Source organism: Pleurodeles waltl, chromosome 7 (genome assembly GCF_031143425.1).
Source record: "Pleurodeles waltl isolate 20211129_DDA chromosome 7, aPleWal1.hap1.20221129, whole genome shotgun sequence".
Lineage (NCBI taxonomy): Eukaryota > Metazoa > Chordata > Amphibia > Caudata > Salamandridae > Pleurodeles > Pleurodeles waltl.
In genome coordinates, this window is record NC_090446.1 from 1,021,097,385 (window position 1) to 1,021,118,423 (window position 21,039).

At 45.9% G+C, this 21,039-nt stretch overlaps 1 protein-coding gene across 1 annotated transcript in view; it reads right to left on the reverse strand.

Moving 5' to 3' along the window:
• Positions 1-677: 677 nt before the first annotated feature.
• MAP2K6 (mitogen-activated protein kinase kinase 6) overlaps positions 678-21,039 on the reverse strand; it is a 460,161-nt gene continuing 439,799 nt past the window's right edge. Inside the window, exon 12 of the mRNA XM_069199837.1 lies at positions 678-2,774. Coding sequence (XP_069055938.1) covers positions 2,697-2,774 — 78 coding nt within the window. The 3' untranslated portion in view covers positions 678-2,696. The remainder of the gene's footprint in view (positions 2,775-21,039) is intronic.

The following is a 21,039-nucleotide window of genomic DNA, read 5'->3' on the forward strand; positions in this document are numbered from 1 at the left end:
TTGGACTTTTAAGAAAAAGCAAAGATCTTGCATAGCGTTTAGCAAAATCACTCTATTACGTTTTGAGCAATAGAGGAACCAAATCCTGTACAAGAAGAAAAATGCTATCATTCCTGGGATGAGCTGCAGAGCACAACTCGATAAAACGGAGCTGAAGGCTGCGGAATATGGTAGATGCTCTCCGTTTGTTGAATAAACAACACTGTAATTGTTGAAAAAATGATGTTCAAGTATCGAGTTTCTTTGAATTAAAATGATTCTATAGTCATACAAAAAATACATCCAGCTAGCGACGCCTTGTCTTAACACTTGAGTGATGCAGGACATCCTAGCAAACCCTCTATCATTAGCTTCCGCTTTTATCACACTCCTAAAGCTCATGCACCTAATAAAGGTGCTCAAAAGACGTTCAAGGTTAATAATGCTATTGAAAGAGGCACTCTTGGCTTCAACGAGATCCCTGGAGCTGTTCCTTCAGAGGCTATAAATGAGGTATAAACTGTACACCCCTGAAGATGTATCATAAAACTGACAATATACCGTTGGGAACGAATTTATCATCTTTGCACAACCCTCAGCCAGACTGATTTAAAAATGAAAACAGGCACTCCACACCATTGCATTTGGAACTATACCCTCTATGTCCTCTCAATTCGAAAATAACATTATTTACAAAAGCGGCTCTCAAATCCTCTTTTATTTTGTCCCGTAGGTGAACTGAAATCAAGCTCACGCCGCTCCCGCCCCAGCCCCAATGCATTCCTTAAACAAAAATAATAGAGCAGACATTAAAATCAAATGAATCCTCAACGATTGAATATTTTTGTTTTTCACGCTATATATGTTTGAAAGGGCCGCGAGAAAACCAGTGAAAGAACACTGCCTGTGACTCATTCTTCGGCAACAACCACACTGCCTGGACGTGTGGGAGGAACTGGGGATGACGGGCCAAAGCCTTGTGTCCGTCGGTCACTATGCTCCACCCTTATAAAGCTATCATCCATCCTGGAATCTCTAGCTGTGCTCGAAGACCGGTTCTCACTGCACTCTCTCTCACAATTACACCAGCCAACGTTTTCACATAAATATTAAAAATAAAGGAACAACGTACACACCCAACCTCACCTCAAAGCTACTACTGCATAGACGACTGCGACACAAGCATTCTCTTTGAAGGGTGAGGGGAGATCTGGGGACAGCGTCATGTGATTTTGAAGCGGAAGACGAGGCTTTCACTCCACCAGCCCTCCCCGCAGACACACATACCCCGTCCCCCCTCAAATGGCCTACGTGATCTGATGCAACAAATGGATTTACAGGTACTAACAGCGCAGGCTATGTACTTGCGAATTAAATGTCACTGAGATCCACCTGCGCCCTAGTCCGTAGTAGAAATTACTTAATATTTACTAGTCGCATAAAGCCATTGTGTCAGACTCACAAGCAATCATGTGTAAATGAAAGGGCTGTGCTTATAAGACAATGACCACAAGTAAAAAATAAATACGAATGAGGGATCCAGGGCACACATCTTCGGCAACAGGCACTTGAAGTTACTGTTAACAAAAATACGTACTGCATGTATGTTTGTGGTGTTTCTGGTATTTTTGCAGCTGGAGCACAAAGAGCCCACAGTGAAAGATAAGAACACAACAAAGTAAGTCACATTATGAGAGTTGGCTGTGACAGAGGTAGAGGCATGCTTAAATGTACATATCTGCAGAGGAAATGACATCACTGATGCAGTGATCCAGCAGCATCGCAGCGCCAACAGTGTGAAAAACATGCACAAGAAAGACAAAGTGATACTGGTCACATTAGTGGCAACATTGCACGCTAGCCATAGGGGAAGTGACATCACTGACTGTGAGCAATGAACAATTCACGCACAAAGTTAAGAGACATCACAGAGCCTGCCGTGAGAGACCTGCAAGCAAAGTACTATAAGGAGAGAAGAGACCACTAACAACCAGCAGCAGAGGGTAAAATGCAAACGAAGTTAGAAGAAAGGTGCATCCCCAAGAGCTAGCTGCGGGAGAGCAGAGAGCACGCCTCAAAGAGAGGGAAGTGACCAAGCTCAGCTCGCAGTGACAGCAGCAAACACCACAGCGGAGTATTTGTTACTGCTGGCAGCTTTCAGTGACAGAGCAGCATATAGAGAACTATGTGGTGAGTAAGTGACATCACTGAAAGCTATCAAAGCAGCATAGGTAGAACTAAACTTAGAAAGCGTTACTGGAAACAGCTCCGAGTAACCGTCATGTAGATACACTAATGTCACGAGTGATGCAGCGCCTACAATGGTATCCCCCAATCCCAAACACAGGTAACCTACGAGAGTACAGAAAAGGGTAAACAAAACATCTCTAAACTGATATCCTAAACTAAAACTAGAGAACGAGAGTTATGTGCAAGACTTTAAATACATGACCGGGCGCACTTGGAAATTCATGTTCAGTAAATAACAAATCATTCTCTGCTCCAAAGAGGGGCTGACCTTCTGCATAATTTAACTCCTCGGATCAGTTCTCTGAGTTCACCATAGAACCCCTACGTGATTGATATGAGATGTAGGATTATGCTCCTTCTCAAGTGTGCTTTTCGGAGAAAGCTCCTCAACCCCCACCCATTTCCCCACCCCGGCCCATAAATCAGCCAGGGTCCACAGGCAGGGAAGTCCATTCACAAGTCTCTTTCTAGTCGCCAAGGATCTGCTTCACAAAAGAGGCCACGTCCGTCTCTTTGGATTCGTGCAGGGTGAAGAAAGGATGTTGCTGTGGACATAAAAAGAAAAAAAAGTTGGTTAACACGTTTAGATTACAAACCCGACCAGTTCAAAAGTATACAATTACTATCAAGCAAAGATTTAGTCACTCGTCATTCCCCCTTCTTAATGTTTAAAGTGTAACTTTAAAGACCGTTGCTGCCAAATCCTTGTACACCTAGTACATGACAGACACGAATCAGATTTATCAATTATATCTGGTAGAAAATGAGTAGATCAGAATGCTTCTGTTCCAAAAATCCTTGTAGAAAGTTAAATGTTGTCAAAATTTCAAACTAGAATTACATTGAGAAATTAGACATAAAATCCAGTTTATTAAGTGTAGAGATTATATTTAATATACCATTGATATTATATTTACTTATTCTTTAAAAAGAAAACAATTTAGCAAATAAAATGATCAACTCATTTAGTAACAGCTCCAGCTAAATAGTGTGTTGCATCAACTATGCACGATATGAAAAGTTTTTGGAATAAGGGTGTGGTTAAGAGAAAGTGTGTTTTGTAGCTCAAGGATGGCAGGGCACAGAAGTCCCTAAATAAGTTTATACTCCAAACTGAAACTATTTTATATGGTTTCGGTTAAAGCAATGTATTTACAAGATTTAAAATCGATCAAATAACATTACAAAACCTATCAAGAATATGATATGGAGAAATAGGTTGTGTTGATAGGTAGATATCTCCATTATACGTGCAAACATTCTGTTCCATTGATGACTACTCTAGTTATTGCTGCCAAAGACTCTCTTCGAAACAGATATTAACAGTCCTGCCGCCTTGTGGTTGGATTGGAAGCAGCCTATCAATGTAGCCAAAGTTCTGCATACCCTGGCCATGAGCATGTACAAGGCTTCGGTGAAAGACATGGGTATATCCTATTCTTATGCGCCATTCCTCCCTCTCTAATTTCTATTCTTCTTGAGCATATTAGTAAGCACAACTGGGGTGCTGATGGGCGTGCCTCAGAAATAGGGGAGTACACAGGGAGTTGAGTGGTTCACAACAGATTCAAAAGCCAATGGCATAAAATTCGAGGCACTAGTCCAGGGGGGGGGGTTCCTCCGTTAGGGTGGAGAAGCGTCAACTCCCCCCGCCACCCTGCCAGCAGCAGAAGCTGCAAAACTTTCACAAGGGGATAATAAACAATGTTTACTCAAGCTCATCATCAACAAGGCAGAAGTAGTGATCTCTGGCAAGAAAACCTCAAGAAAAACTGGAGGCTGGCCAAACCTGGATCCACACCCAGGACCTCTGCCAGACACCTTGGAATTATCATTGACAGCAAATTGGACACGGTGGTGCAGCTGCACCCAGGGGTCAAGACCTCGTCAGAGGTTCTTGGTCTCGCCAGCCCCAAATGCCACTGAAGGTCCACGTCCTGGAGGGAAGCCTCATTGGAGGTTCCCCGTGCTGCTGGACCCTTCGCCTGCTGTGCCAAGGGGGCCCTCTATAGAAGCAGAGGGGGTGTGTGCCATCTCCCTCCTCACAACCATAAAATGGCACCCGTTTAAGTGCAGAGGAGCGAAGGGGCCCCCCAGTTTTCTTCATGGCACTGAAGGAGCCTTCATTATAAAAATAAAATAAAAAAAAGTACTTTGAATGGCCAAATGTTCTTTATGAATTCTCTGGGAATGTGATGCTAACCTGTTTCTTATAATTTGCCATATATTTGCTAATGTTCCTTTTATGGACATTCTATGCTAATATGTTTTCATGACTTGCCATACGTTTTCTAATATTTCTGGTATGGGCATTTATGATACTTTTATGACAAGTGCATTTCTATAGTAAAGTTTTCCTGACTACTGCTTAGGTTGCAGAATAATAAGTAACCTGTGTGTTATGTGTGACTACTGCTGGTTTCTGTAGAGTAACAGTATTGTGTAATGTTCTGACAACTGCTTGGGTAGCAGGGTATTACTGACATGTTGTGTTTGGTCTAATAATGTTGTGTACAATACAGTTTATTTTGATATAACTTGGTGTTGTGTTTCCTTTGTGGTTGGGACAGTGTGTCACGTGTTGTGTGTGCTGTGCAAACACTTTACACATTGCCTCTGGGATACGCTTGACTGCTCATGCCAAGCTACCAAGGGGGTGAGCAGGGGTTATCTTGGGTGTGTAACTCCCTTACCCTGACTAGAGTGGATGGGATCTGCCTAGCTTAGGAGCATACCCTAGCCAACCAGAAACCCCATTTCTAACAATTATGAGTATGTATGGTTGGTGACTACTTTGCTACTTTACAACTGTTCTCTGTAGAAATGCTGCATAGAAAAGGCAACAGTTGTACCTTTCTTATAGGTGGTCAAGGATGATCGTGAAGCTGGAAATTGGTATGAACAGAAGCAGGTTCGTATGCCAAGTGAAATTTAGCTTACTAGTCAATTGTTTTTATTCTTTCCAATAAAGAGGTTGTGTTAATGTCACCAAAAATATTTTGTGCAGTCAAAGGAGAAGCCGACAGTCACTCTGAAATCCAAAATGTGAAGGAAACATGACGACGCTGACTGAGTTTAAGAAACAGAGTAGATTGAAGAACTGACCCTTGCCCCCACCATGCCTTTACCAAAGGACTCCAAATAAACGCTGAAGTACAGACATCCATCTTCAATCCTACAATGACTCAGGCACATTCCCAGACACCTAGAAACAAGCGAGCCATAACCCTGTTCAGGAAACCATCTGCTGACACAGCCACACTTTCCAACTACAGACTTATCTCCCTCCTGCCATACTCAGCAAAGCCTTTCGAGAAACTAATCAACCTAAGTCTCCCTGACCACTGAGCAACCACCAGCTCCTTGATACCAGTCATGATTCAGGGCTAACAAAAGTACAGAAACAGCATTCATCGCCATCTCTGATGACATCTGAATGATCCTTAACAGAGGAGACATGGCAGCTCTCATTCTCCTGGTCCGCTCTGCAGGATTCGACAGTCTCACATCCATCCTCATCTAGCACCTGCACAAGATTGGCATGACAGGAACTGCTCTCTGTTGGATCTGCTCCTTCTTAATGGCAACAACATAAGCTGTCAGTGAGGTGCTTTACTCCTCAGAAGCCAGCAGGCTTATTTGCTGAGTGAAAAAAGTTTCACTGTTTAACCCCACCCTCTTCAATGCATACATGATCCCTTTGGCCAACATCATCTGTGCACACAAAACAAACCTACTCTCCTACGCCAACAACATGCAACTCACACTCTCCCTCTTAGTTGAGGCCCCCAACAAGAAACAAGTTCACCGTCTGCATGATTGAAGTTGCCAACTGAATGAAAACTGTCTCAAGCTCATCATCAACAAGGCAGAAGTAGTAATCTCTGGCAAGAAAAACTCAAGAAAAACTGGAGGTTGGCCAAACCTGGATCCACACCCAGGACCTCTGCCAGACACCTTGGAATTATCATTGACAGCAAATTGGACCAGACAACAAAAGTCATCATCTTCAGTGCATCCTGCTCACACACCCTGAAGACGCTGAGGAAGATCTTCATATGGCTCCCATGCAACACTAGAAAAACTATCATTCATGCCCTATTCAGCAGCAAGTTGGACTAGGGGAACACCTTCTATATCTGAGTCACCAAGCACTACAAACTATTAAGAACTTGGCAGCCGGACGCATCCTCAACCTCCTACACAGAAATCACATCACACCACACCTCAGGAAGCTCCACTGGCTCCCAATGCACAAAGACGCTCAATTCAAACTCCACACATTCAAGGCACTGGACAACTTAAGCCCCACCTACCATAACAGTCACATCTTCTACCAGCTACTCAGAGCCCTCTGCAGGACTCCTTCTTGCACTTATCCTATGCATACACAGAACAAGATCAGGAGGATCAGCGTTCGCTTACAATGCTCTCAAAGCATAGAATGGTCTCTCACTCCACCTCAGAGCCTCTTCCTCTCTTCTTGAATTCTGGAAGAAGCTGAAGACCTGGCTCATCAATTAACCAAACTACCATGGGCAAGGCTACATCTACAAACCTTCTCAGCGTAAGGTTACTCTTGCAGGTTGTTGGGGTGCTTTTAAGATACACATAACAGGTAACACTAGGCCATTGTTTGTTCAAGTACATCTACTTTTCTCTATGTAGCTTCACATAAGGCTTATCTGTTGAAAGGGCGTGCAGCACACTGATGCAAAGTAAAGAAGTGTAGACAACTAGAAAGACTTCCAGGATAGTTTAAGTCAAACATTTAAAAAAGAAGTGGACTAACGGGTACGGATAACCAACACTTCATGATGAAGAAACTAGAGACAGCAGGTCTTTTGAACCTTCCACAAGGCTACAATGAATCTGAAATACTCATGTTCTGTATTCTGCAGATACGCTAAACGAAGATTGTAGGAAGTTGGCTCTGTATGTGCTATTTCAAAGTAAGGAATAGCATGCACAGAGTCCAAGGGTTCCCCTTAGAGGTAAAATAGTGGTAAAAAGAGATAATACTAATGCTCTATTTTGTGGTAGTGTGGTCGAGCAGTAGGCTTATCCAAGGAGTAGTGTTAAGCATTTGTTGTACATACACATAGACAATAAATGAGGTACACACACTCAGAGACAAATCCAGCCAATAGGTTTTGTATAGAAAAGTATCTTTTCTTAGTTTATTTTAAGAACCACAGGTTCAAATTTAACATGTAATATCTTGTTTGAAAGGTATTGCAGGTAAGTACATTAGGAACTTTGAATCATTTCAATTGCATGTATACTTTTCAAGTTATTCACAAATAGCTATTTCAAAAGTGGACACAGTGCAATTTTCACAGTTCCTGGGGGAGGTAAGTTTTTGTTAGTTTTACCAGGTAAGTAAGACACTTACAGGGTTCAGTTCTTGGTCCAAGGTAGCCCACCGTTGGGGGTTCAGAGCAACGCCAAAGTTACCACACCAGCAGCTCAGGGCCGGTCAGGTGCAGAGTTCAAAGTGGTGCCCAAAACGCATAGGCTTCAATGGAGAGAAGGGGGTGCCCCGGTTCCAGTCTGCCAGCAGGTAAGTACCCGCGTCTTCGGAGGGCAGACCAGGGGGGTTTTGTAGGGCACCGGGGGGGACACAAGCCCACACAGAAATTTCACCCTCAGCGGCGCGGGGGCGGCCGGGTGCAGTGTTAGAACAAGCGTCGGGTTCGCAATGGAAGTCAATGAGAGATCAAGGGATCTCTTCAGCGCTGCAGGCAGGCAAGGGGAGGCTTCCTCGGGGAAACCTCCACTTGGGCAAGGGAGAGGGACTCCTGGGGGTCACTTCTGCAGTGAAAGTCCGGTCCTTCAGGTCCTGGGGGCTGCGGGTGCAGGGTCTTTTCCAGGCGTCGGGACTTAGGTTTCAGAGAGTCGCGGTCAGGGGAAGCCTCGGGATTCCCTCTGCAGGCGGCGCTGTGGGGGGTCAGGGGGGACAGGTTTTGGTACTCACAGTCGTAGAGTAGTCCGGGGGTCCTCCCTGAGGTGTTGGTCCTCCACCAGCCGAGTCGGGGTCGCCGGGTGCAGTGTTGCAAGTCTCACGCTTCTCGCGGGGAGATTGCAGGGTTCTTTAAAGCTGCTTCTTTGGATAAAGTTGCAGTCTTTTTGGAGCAGGTCCGCTGTCCTCGGGAGTTTCTTGTCGTTGTCGAAGCAGGGCAGTCCTCAGAGGATTCAGAGGTCGCTGGTCCCTTTGGAAGGCGTCGCTGGAGCAGAGTTCTTTGGAAGGCAGGAGACAGGCCGGTGAGTTTCTGGAGCCAAGGCAGTTGTTGTCTTCTGGTCTTCCTCTGCAGGGGTTTTCAGCTGGGCAGTCCTTCTTCTTGTTGTTGCAGGAATCTAATTTCTAGGTTCAGGGAGAGCCCTTAAATACTAAATTTAAGGGCGTGTTTAGGTCTGGGGGGTTAGTAGCCAATGGCTACTAGCCCTGAGGGTGAGTACACCCTCTTTGTGCCTCCTCCCAAGGGGAGGGGGTCACATCCCTAATCCTATTGGGGGAATCCTCCATCTGCAAGATGGAGGATTTCTAAAAGTTAGAGTCACCTCAGCTCAGGACACCTTAGGGGCTGTCCTGACTGGCCAGTGACTCCTCCTTGTTATTCTCATTATTTTCTCCGGCCTTGCCGCCAAAAGTGGGGGCCGGGGCCGGGGCCGGAGGGGGCGGGCAACTCCACTAGCTGGAGTGTCCTGCGGTGCTGTGACAAAGGGGTGAGCCTTTGAGGCTCACCGCCAGGTGTTACAGCTCCTGCCTGGGGGAGGTGTTAGCATCTCCACCCAGTGCAGGCTTTGTTACTGGCCTCAGAGTGACAAAGGCACTCTCCCCATGGGGCCAGCAACATGTCTCTAGTGTGGCAGGCTGCTGGGACCAGTCAGCCTACACAGATAGTCGGTTAAGTTTCAGGGGGCACCTCTAAGGTGCCCTCTGTGGTGTATTTTACAATAAAATGTACACTGGCATCAGTGTGCATTTATTGTGCTGAGAAGTTTGATACCAAACTTCCCAGTTTTCAGTGTAGCCATTATGGTGCTGTGGAGTTCGTGTAAAACAGACTCCCAGACCATATACTCTTATGGCTACCCTGCACTTACAATGTCTAAGGTTTTGCTTAGACACTGTAGGGGCACAGTGCTCATGCACTGGTACCCTCACCTATGGTATAGTGCACCCTGCCTTAGGGCTGTAAGGCCTGCTAGAGGGGTGTCTTACCTATACTGCATAGGCAGTGAGAGGCTGGCATGGCACCCTGAGGGGAGTGCCATGTCGACTTACTCATTTTGTTCTCCCTAGCACACACAAGCTGGTAAGCAGTGTGTCTGTGCTGGGTGAGGGGTCTCTAGGGTGGCATAATACATGCTGCAGCCCTTAGAGACCTTCCCTGGCATCAGGGCCCTTGGTACCTAAGGTACCAGTTACAAGGGGCTTATCTGGGTGCCAGGGTGGGCCAATTGTGGAATCAAAAGTACAGGTTAGGGAAAGAACACTGGTGCTGGGGCCTGGTTAGCAGGCCTCAGCACACTCTCAATTCAAAACATAGCATCAGCAAAGGCAAAAAGTCAGGGGGTAACCATGCCAAGGAGGCATTTCCTTACACAACCCCCCCCCCAAACGAAAGAGGATGAGACTAACCTTTCCCAAGAGAGTCTTCATTTTCTAAGTGGAAGAACCTGGAAAGGCCATCTGCATTGGCATGGGCAGTCCCAGGTCTGTGTTCCACTATAAAGTCCATTCCCTGTAGGGAGATGGACCACCTCAACAGTTTTGGATTTTCACCTTTCATTTGCATCAGCCATCTGAGAGGTCTGTGGTCAGTCTGAACTAGGAAGTGAGTACCAAAGAGGTATGGTCTCAGCTTCTTCAGGGACCAAACCACAGCAAAGGCCTCCCTCTCAATGGCACTCCAACGCTGCTCCCTGGGGAGTAACCTCCTGCTAATGAAAGCAACAGGCTGGTCAAGGCCATCATCATTTGTTTGGGACAAAACTGCCCCTATCCCATGTTCAGAGGCATCTGTTTGAACAATGAACTGCTTGGAGTAATCTGGAGCTTTTAGAACTGGTGCTGTGCACATAGCTTGTTTCAGGGTGTCAAAGGCCTGTTGGCATTCTACAGTCCAGTTTACTTTCTTGGGCATTTTCTTGGAGGTGAGTTCTGTGAGGGCTGTCACAATGGATCCATATCCCTTCACAAACCTCCTGTAGTACCCAGTCAAGCCAAGGAATGCCCTGACTTGAGTCTGGGTTTTTGGAGCTGCCCAGTCCAGAATAGTCTGGATCTTAGGCTGGAGTGGCTGAACTTGGCCTCCGCCTACAAGGTGTCCCAAGTAAACCACAGTTCCCTGCCCTATCTGGCATTTGGATGCCTTGATAGAGAGGCCGGCAGATTGCAGAGCCTTCAAAACCTTCTTCAGGTGGACCAGGTGATCCTGCCAGGTGGAGCTGAAGACAGCAATATCATCAAGATAAGCTGCACTAAAGGATTCCAGCCCAGCAAGGACTTGATTCACCAACCTTTGGAAGGTGGCAGGGGCATTCTTTAAACCAAAGGGCATAACAGTGAACTGATAATGCCCATCAGGTGTGGAGAATGCTGTCTTTTCTTTTGCTCCAGGGGCCATTTTGATTTGCCAGTACCCTGCTGTTAAGTCAAAGGTACTTAAGAATTTGGCAGCCCCTAATTTGTCTATTAGCTCATCAGCTCTAGGAATGGGATGAGCATCTGTCTTTGTGACAGAGTTGAGACCTCTGTAGTCCACACAAAACCTCAGCTCTCTCTTTCCTTCTTTGGTGTGAGGTTTGGGGACTAAGACCACTGGGCTAGCCCAGGGGCTGTCAGAGTACTCAATTACTCCCAATTCCAGCATCTTGTGGACTTCCACCTTGATGCTTTCCTTAACTTGGTCAGACTGTCTAAATATTTTGTTTTTGACAGGCATGCTGTCTCCTGTGTCCACATCATGGGTACACAGGTGTGTCTGACCAGGGGTTAGGGAAAAGAGTTCAGCAAACTGCTGCAGGACCTTCCTGCAGTCAGACTGCTGTTGGCTAGAGAGGGTGTCTGAGTAGATCACTCCATCTACTGAGCCATCTTTAGGGTCTGATGAGAGGAGATCAGGGAGAGGTTCACTCTCAGCTTCCTGGTCCTCATCTGTTACCATCAACAGATTTACATCAGCCCTGTCATGGAAGAGCTTAAGGCGGTTCACATGGATCACCCTCTTGGGGCTCCTGCTTGTGCCCAGGTCCACCAGGTAGGTGACCTGACTCTTCCTCTCTAGTACTAGGTAAGGGCCACTCCATTTGTCCTGAAGTGCCCTGGGAGCCACAGGCTCCAGGACCCAGACTTTCTGCCCTGGTTGAAATTCAACCAGTGCAGCCTTTTGGTCATACCACAACTTCTGGAGTTGTTGGCTGGCCTCAAGGTTTTTACTTGCCTTTTCCATGTACTCTGCCATCCTTGAGCGAAGGCCAAGTACATAGTCCACTATGTCCTGTTTAGGCTCATGAAGAGGTCTCTCCCAGCCTTCTTTAACAAGAGCAAGTGGTCCCCTTACAGGGTGGCCAAACAGAAGTTCAAAGGGTGAGAATCCTACTCCCTTCTGAGGCACCTCTCTGTAAGCGAAAAGCAGACATGGCAGGAGGACATCCCATCTCCTTTTGAGTTTTTCTGGGAGCCCCATGATCATGCCCTTTAATGTCTTGTTGAATCTCTCAACAAGGCCATTAGTTTGTGGATGATATGGTGTAGTGAATTTATAAGTCACTCCACACTCATTCCACATGTGTTTTAGGTAAGCTGACATGAAGTTGGTACCTCTGTCAGAAACCACCTCCTTAGGGAAACCCACTCTGGTAAAGATACCAATGAGGGCCTTGGCTACTGCAGGGGCAGTAGTCGACCTAAGGGGAATAGCTTCAGGATACCTAGTAGCATGATCCACTACTACTAGGATGTGCATATTTCCTGAGGCTGTGGGAGGTTCTAGTGGACCAACTATGTCCACACCCACTCTTTCAAAGGGGACCCCCACCACTGGAAGTGGAATGAGGGGGGCCTTTGGATGCCCACCTGTCTTACCACTGGCTTGACAGGTGGGGCAGGAGAGGCAAAACTCCTTAACCTTGTGGGACATATTGGGCCAGTAGAAGTGGTTGACTAACCTCTCCCACGTCTTGGTTTGTCCCAAATGCCCAGCAAGGGGAATATCATGGGCTAAGGTCAGAATAAACTCTCTGAAACCCTGAGGCACTACCACTCTCCTAGTGGCACCAGGTTTGGGATCTCTTGCCTCAGTGTACAGGAGTCCATCTTCCCAATAGACCCTATGTGTTCCATTTTTCTTGCCTTTGGACTCTTCAGCAGCTTGCTGCCTAAGGCCTTCAAGAGAGGGACAGGTTTCTTGTCCCTTACACAACTCTTCCCTTGAGGGTCCCCCTGGGCCCAAGAGCTCAACCTGATAAGGTTCCAGCTCCATAGGCTCAGTTCCCTCAGAGGGCAGAACTTCTTCCTGAGAAGAGAGGTTCTCTTTTTGGTGTTGTGTTGCAGCTGGTTTCCCAGCTGACTTTCCTTGTCTCTTGGTAGGCTGGGCCATTTTTCCAGACTCCAGCTCTACTTTTTCACCCTGTGCCTTGCACTGTGCCCTAGTCTTGACACACACCAGTTCAGGGATACCCAGCATGGCTGCATGGGTTTTCAGTTCTACCTCAGCCCATGCTGAGGACTCCAGGTCATTTCCAAGCAAACAGTCTACTGGGATATTTGAGGAGACCACCACCTGTTTCAGGCCATTGAACCCTCCCCACTCTAAAGTTACCATTGCCATGGGATGTACTTTAGTCTGATTGTCAGCAGTGGTGACTGGATAGGTTTGTCCAGTCAGGTATTGGCCAGGGGAAACCAGTTTCTCTGTCACCATAGTGACACTGGCACCTGTATCCCTCAGGCCCTCTACACTTGTCCCATTAATTAAGAGCTGCTGCCTGTATTTTTGCATGTTAGGGGGCCAGGCAGCCAGTGTGGCTAAATCCACCCCACCCTCAGAGACTAATGTAGCTTCAGTGTGACACCTGATTTGCTCTGGGCACACTGTTGATCCCACTTGGAGACTGGCCATTCCAGTTTTAGCTGGATGGGAGTTAGAAGTGGTATCTTTCTTGGGACAGGCCTTGTCTCCAGTTTGGTGTCCAGACTGACTACAGTTTCGACACCAGGCCTTTTTGGGATCAAAGTTTTTACCCTTGTACCCAGGATTGTTTTGTGAAGAGGCTCTGGGCCCACCCTCCTGTGCAGGTTTTTGGGGGCCTGTAGAAGACTCTTTACTATTTTTATTTTTGGCTGTCTCACCACCTTTCCCCTGGGGAGGTTTTGTGACCCCTTTCTTTTGGTCACCCCCTGTGGAAGTTTTGGACACCCTAGTCTTGACCCAATGGTCCGCCTTCTTTCCCAATTCTTGGGGAGAAATTGGTCCTAGGTCCACCAGATGCTGATGCAGTTTATCATTGAAACAATTACTTAATAGGTGTTCTTTCACAAATAAATTGTACAGCCCATCATAATCATTTACACCATTTCCTTGAATCCAACCATCTAGTGTTTTTACTGAGTAGTCTACAAAGTCAACCCAGGTCTGGCTCGAGGATTTTTGAGCCCCCCTGAATCTAATCCTATACTCCTCAGTGGAGAATCTAAAGCCCTCAATCAGGGTACCCTTCATGAGGTCATAAGATTCTGCATCTTTTTTAGAGAGTGTGAGGAGTCTATCCCTACACTTTCCTGTGAACATTTCCCAAAGGAGAGCACCCCAGTGAGATTTGTTCACTTTTCTGGTTTCACAAGACCTCTCAAAAGCTGTGAACCATTTGGTGATATCATCACCATCTTCATATTTAGTTACAATCCCTTTGGGGATTTTCAACATGTCAGGAGAATCTCTGACCCTAGTTATGTTGCTGCCACCATTGATGGGTCCTAGGCCCATCTCTTGTCTTTCCCTTTCTATGGCTAGTATCTGTCTTTCCAAAGCCAATCTTTTGGCCATCCTGGCTAACTGGATGTCCTCTTCACTGGAGTTATCCTCAGTGATTTCAGAGGTGTTGGTCTCTCCTGTGAGGGAACCAGCATCTCTGACTATTATTTTTGGAGTCAGGGCTTGAGAAGCCCTGTTCTCCCTAGATAGGACTGGTGGGGGGGAATCACCCTCCAAGTCACTATCATCTTCATCTGTGTTGCCATCCACAGAGGGGTTGGCTCTGTCATACTCTGCCAACAGCTCCTGGAGCTGTAGTTTGGTAGGTTTGGAGCCCATTGCTATTTTCTTTAGTTTACAGAGTGACCTTAGCTCTCTCATCTGTAGATGGAGGTAAGGTGTGGTGTCGAGTTCCACCACATTCACATCTGTATTAGACATTATGCTTCTAAAAGTTGGAATACTTTTTAAGAAACTAAAACTAGTTCAAGAATCTAATTCAAACTTTTAACAAACTTTTAAACTCTAAAAGAAATGCTAACAGGGACTAACACAAGGCCCTAGCAGGACTTTTAAGAATTTAGAAAACTTTTCAAATTGCAAAAATCAATTTCTAATGACAATTTTGGAATTTGTCGTGTGATCAGGTATTGGCTGAGTAGTCCAGCAAATGCAAAGTCTTGTACCCCACCGCTGATCCACCAATGTAGGAAGTTGGCTCTGTATGTGCTATTTCAAAGTAAGGAATAGCATGCACAGTGTCCAAGGGTTCCCCTTAGAGGTAAAATAGTGGTAAAAAGAGATAATACTAATGCTCTATTTTGTGGTAGTGTGGTCGAGCAGTAGGCTTATCCAAGGAGTAGTGTTAAGCATTTGTTGTACATACACATAGACAATAAATGAGGTACACACACTCAGAGACAAATCCAGCCAATAGGTTTTGTATAGAAAAGTATCTTTTCTTAGTTTATTTTAAGAACCACAGGTTCAAATTTAACATGTAATATCTTGTTTGAAAGGTATTGCAGGTAAGTACATTAGGAACTTTGAATCATTTCAATTGCATGTATACTTTTCAAGTTATTCACAAATAGCTATTTCAAAAGTGGACACAGTGCAATTTTCACAGTTCCTGGGGGAGGTAAGTTTTTGTTAGTTTTACCAGGTAAGTAAGACACTTACAGGGTTCAGTTCTTGGTCCAAGGTAGCCCACCGTTGGGGGTTCAGAGCAACGCCAAAGTTACCACACCAGCAGCTCAGGGCCGGTCAGGTGCAGAGTTCAAAGTGGTGCCCAAAACGCATAGGCTTCAATGGAGAGAAGGGGGTGCCCCGGTTCCAGTCTGCCAGCAGGTAAGTACCCGCGTCTTCGGAGGGCAGACCAGGGGGGTTTTCTGGGCACCGGGGGGGACACAAGCCCACACAGAAATTTCACCCTCAGCGGTGCGGGGGCGGCCGGGTGCAGTGTTAGAACAAGCGTCGGGTTCGCAATGGAAGTCAATGAGAGATCAAGGGATCTCTTCAGCGCTGCAGGCAGGCAAGGGGGGGCTTCCTCGGGGAAACCTCCACTTGGGCAAGGGAGAGGGACTCCTGGGGGTCACTTCTGCAGTGAAAGTCCGGTCCTTCAGGTCCTGGGGGCTGCGGGTGCAGGGTCTTTTCCAGGCGACGGGACTTAGGTTTCAGAGAGTCGCGGTCAGGGGAAGCCTCGGGATTCCCTCTGCAGGCGGCGCTGTGGAGGGTCAGGGGGGACAGGTTTTGGTACTCACAGTCGTAGAGTAGTCCGGGGGTCCTCCCTGAGGTGTTGGTCCTCCACCAGCCGAGTCGGGGTCGCCGGGTGCAGTGTTGCAAGTCTCACGCTTCTTGCGGGGAGATTGCAGGGTTCTTTAAAGCTGCTTCTTTGGATAAAGTTGCAGTCTTTTTGGAGCAGGTCCGCTGTCCTCGGGAGTTTCTTGTCGTTGTCGAAGCAGGGCAGTCCTCAGAGGATTCAGAGGTCGCTGGTCCCTTTGGAAGGCGTCGCTGGAGCAGAGTTCTTTGGAAGGCAGGAGACAGGCCGGTGAGTTTCTGGAGCCAAGGCAGTTGTTGTCTTCTGGTCTTCCTCTGCAGGGGTTTTCAGCTGGGCAGTCCTTCTTCTTGTTGTTGCAGGAATCTAATTTCTAGGTTCAGGGGAGCCCTTAAATACTAAATTTAAGGGCGTGTTTAGGTCTGGGGGGTTAGTAGCCAATGGCTACTAGCCTTGAGGGTGAGTACACCCTCTTTGTGCCTCCTCCCAAGGGGAGGGGGTCACATCCCTAATCCTATTGGGGGAATCCTCCATCTGCAAGATGGAGGATTTCTAAAAGTTAGAGTCACCTCAGCTCAGGACACCTTAGGGGCTGTCCTGACTGGCCAGTGACTCCTCCTTGTTATTCTCATTATTTTCTCCGGCCTTGCCGCCAAAAGTGGGGGCCGGGCCGGAGGGGGCGGGCAACTCCACTAGCTGGAGTGTCCTGCGGTGCTGTGACAAAGGGGTGAGCCTTTGAGGCTCACCGCCAGGTGTTACAGCTCCTGCCTGGGGGAGGTGTTAGCATCTCCACCCAGTGCAGGCTTTGTTACTGGCCTCAGAGTGACAAAGGCACTCTCCCCATGGGGCCAGCAACATGTCTCTAGTGTGGCAGGCTGCTGGGACCAGTCAGCCTACACAGATAGTCGGTTAAGTTTCAGGGGGCACCTCTAAGGTGCCCTCTGTGGTGTATTTTACAATAAAATGTACACTGGCATCGGTGTGCATTTATTGGGCTGAGAAGTTTGATACCAAACTTCCCAGTTTTCAGTGTAGCCATTATGGTGCTGTGGAGTTCGTGTAAAACAGACTCCCAGACCATATACTCTTATGGCTACCCTGCACTTACAATGTCTAAGGTTTTGCTTAGACACTGTAGGGGCACAGTGCTCATGCACTGGTACCCTCACCTATGGTATAGTGCACCCTGCCTTAGGGCTGTAAGGCCTGCTAGAGGGGTGTCTTACCTATACTGCATAGGCAGTGAGAGGCTGGCATGGCACCCTGAGGGGAGTGCCATGTCGACTTACTCATTTTGTTCTCCCTAGCACACACAAGTTGGTAAGCAGTGTGTCTGTGCTGGGTGAGGGGTCTCTAGGGTGGCATAATACATGCTGCAGCCCTTAGAGACCTTCCCTGGCATCAGGGCCCTTGGTACCTAAGGTACCAGTTACAAGGGGCTTATCTGGGTGCCAGGGTTGGCCAATTGTGGAATCAAAAGTACAGGTTAGGGAAAGAACACTGGTGCTGGGGCCTGGTTAGCAGGCCTCAGCACACTCTCAATTCAAAACATAGCATCAGCAAAGGCAAAAAGTCAGGGGGTAACCATGCCAAGGAGGCATTTCCTTACAAAGATCATAGAGTAAAGTGGTCTTCCTTGTTTACTCACCAGAAATATTATATAATATTATAGGCTGATGCAGGATATGGCTCCAACTGACAAGAAACACAGTGGTAAGAAAAGTATTTCCCATTTAGGCAAACAGCAGGTGTGGACTCTTAGGTTACATGCTTCTTTGAGACTGCCATGCAATATGTAGGTAAAGTAAGATAGTAAGAACCTAGAATTGAAGATGCTACATAGCTAAATCTTGTCGGGGTGAGCAGGTTACGTGAAGTTAGTTTTCTGCACTGGGGTAATGAATTTCCTAAGAGGTGAGAAATCTATACTTTTCAAGCTCATCTACTGGTGATGAGAATCGTTCTCATTGGTGATTAGTTCATTTTTACTGACCATGTAAGGTAAAATGGCAATAAGAAAACCACCTGCTGATCAATGTATCTTTAGAGCATCCCCAGGGATGTTCCTGTGGAAACCTGGAGGCCAAATATTGATATTTTCTGTTTCACAAACAGATGCCTCTGATTGCCCCTAGTACTAATCTAATTATTCTGAATTGTGGTGGAGTGTAGTGGCAATTCATGTGTGTTTTGGGATCTTTCACAGTGCGTCTGCCAGGTGCATGCTCAGACAGAAGATGTGTGGGTTTTCATGGATGCCAATGTTATATCTCTAGTGCTGTTCTCAGGAATTGGAGGTTAATTACTGTGGTCATGCTGTCTGCACGAATCCACAAGTTGTTATTGGAAAGCTTCATGAGTCAATTCAAATGCCTTGACTTCCAATAGATTGCAACGATACTGAACTCCTCCAAGAGCCACTTGCTGTGTATAAAGAGCATGTTCATGTGAGCTCCCCATCCCACCTGTTGCAATCGTCACCAGAGGTGGAGGGTCTGCATAAGTTATCCCAATGAGATGAGTTTGCTTCATGATTGTAGTTTGTCCAACACTAGTTTTGCTTTAGACTCTTTCTCTTATAACCACTTACGGAGTTTTATAATGGGAAGAAAGTCAATGCATCAAACCATCACCAATGTGCTTACCATTATTTCTTGGGATGGTTGATTGATAGTGAATCCTAGATCGAGATAGGAGGACAGGTTTGTGTGATTTGGTAATTTCATATATAGAATGCCTGCCCCATAACCAACCAGGCACAAAGCTATGGATAAAGGCTGACGGAGTAAGTGTGTCACCACCATGACAGACATTTTGGAATGATCCTTGCAATCGACTGATAATGTTTGTCACCACAAACCTAAGGTAATGTGGTGTGTGGCATGTACTTGGATGTGAAAATAAGCAGAGTTTGAAAACTGCCATGAAGTATCTTTCTTGTAACAGTGTAAAGACATTTTGCAAAGCAGTCAATCTGAAAGGCAGACCTCGAGATCTGAAATCTGCTCAAATTTCCATCTTTCTTGGGAAGTAGGATGAATAAACAGCATTTCACTTTCTTTAGGGTGCCCTTTTTCAATAAAAAACTATCTTCTTTCTGAACGCTCAGAAGGTTATTCCCTCCTATTTTTGATTAAAAGTAATGGGGACAAGGGAAGTGCACAAGAATCACTGCTTGGCAGCAGAGGGAGCCTTGAATTTGAGGTCTTCAAGCCTGTGAACAAATATTGCCACTAATATTGCCTCTCCGTTCATGTGATGGCTTTGCTACTTTTATTGGATATACTTGATATACCCAAAATGGTGCTCTTTGATGAAGTACAAGTTCCCTGTGTTAAGGTTGACACCTTTTCCTGATTAAAATACCGGGCATCTGTTTACGTCTTAAGATTCTGTAAAGGCCCGGATGTCATAGTGAAATAGAACTTCAAATAAAATTGTCTAAATTCATTTTTTAATATTTTATTTTCAGACAGCAGAGGCAACAAGCACTCCAAGGCATTTTATAATACATTGCAATATAATCACATATTAACATGAAGTAGTAGCATTATACAGCAATGTAGTGTTATCTAAGTGGCATGCTGACAGAAGAATGGGGAACAGGTAGTAGAACAGCAGGGTTAAGCATTACAATCCCATCCCCCTGATGCACCTCCATAAAAAAACTTGTTGTCCAGAGATTTTCATATTTGATTTGTGTTTCCTGATCATTAGAGAAGTCATTTAGCTTGGGAAGACATTGCTTGTCCAGGCCGGATTTTTCTGGATGACATTTTTAAAAATGGCGGATGAGTTGCAGTGATGATGCAATTTTCCAGAAACCATGAGACCTATGTACTTCATCTTGGTGTCCAAACATAGATTTTGGAGGGTCAAGTAGATTTTAAAGAAACAGAAAATAACTCGTCTGAATAACTCTTTTCCCATTCTTTTTGATGGTCGTTATATTAGAGGAAGAAAAGACAAATATAGAATGAAACAAATAATAATGGCCTTTAATCCTTTTATGTATACACCAAACAGTGTTTATGATCTAAATCTGAACAAAAAAAATGTTTATCACTACTGTTTTAGACACATTTTCATAGTTCACTTTATTTATTAGTTTTTGGCAATCACCCGTGGTACATTTGCAGAATGCTGAACGTTTGAGAAGCTATTACATCACAAAAAGGTAACCCAATAGTAACCCAAAGGACCTGGGTAACTCGTAATACTAACTATGGTGGCATAATCCAAAGAAATTATATTATGAGAAGCCGAAAATATCAGCTATTAATGATTTTCATCATAAACACACCCTATATTTCATTTAGGTATGAATTACATCATACAAATGGAGCACAAAATATCTATTATCTCAAAAATATCCATAAACAAATTGGCACATAGATATGAAATTAAATGAAATGCCATCCAATCATGGAAATAAAGATCAATACAGTTTAAAACATGGGCCCTCATTATGACACTGGTGGTAAATCCCACTTACTGCCATGCTGACTGCCACTACATACAGCTGCGGCAGCAGACATCCGCTAACCATATTATGACAGACACACACCAATCTGTCACTATTCAGCAACATACACAATTACGCCACACCAAAGGTCAGTGATAAACTGGCGGTATCAAACCCCACACCGTTACGCCAACAGAACTACGCCCACCACTTTATGACCCACGAATCACCACAGCAGACATTCAATGGTGGTAAACCATTGGCGGTACACACCGCCGTGTTCAAAATACACACAAAACACCACAGTGGACAATTCAAACTACACACACCTGGCACACATACACACCACACACACCACTATAAACACCCTCACTACCCACAACCCCTTACGAATACAAACCATTGGCACGAGACAGACACCACGACCACAGACAAAACCAGAGCCACACACCACCAACACCTATACACCACCCACGCACCTTACATCACAAACCCAAACACATCACCCTACACACCCTCCCCAACACTACTCACACAACACCCATGGCACCACAAAGAAACCCCCGATTCTCAGAGGAGGATTTAAG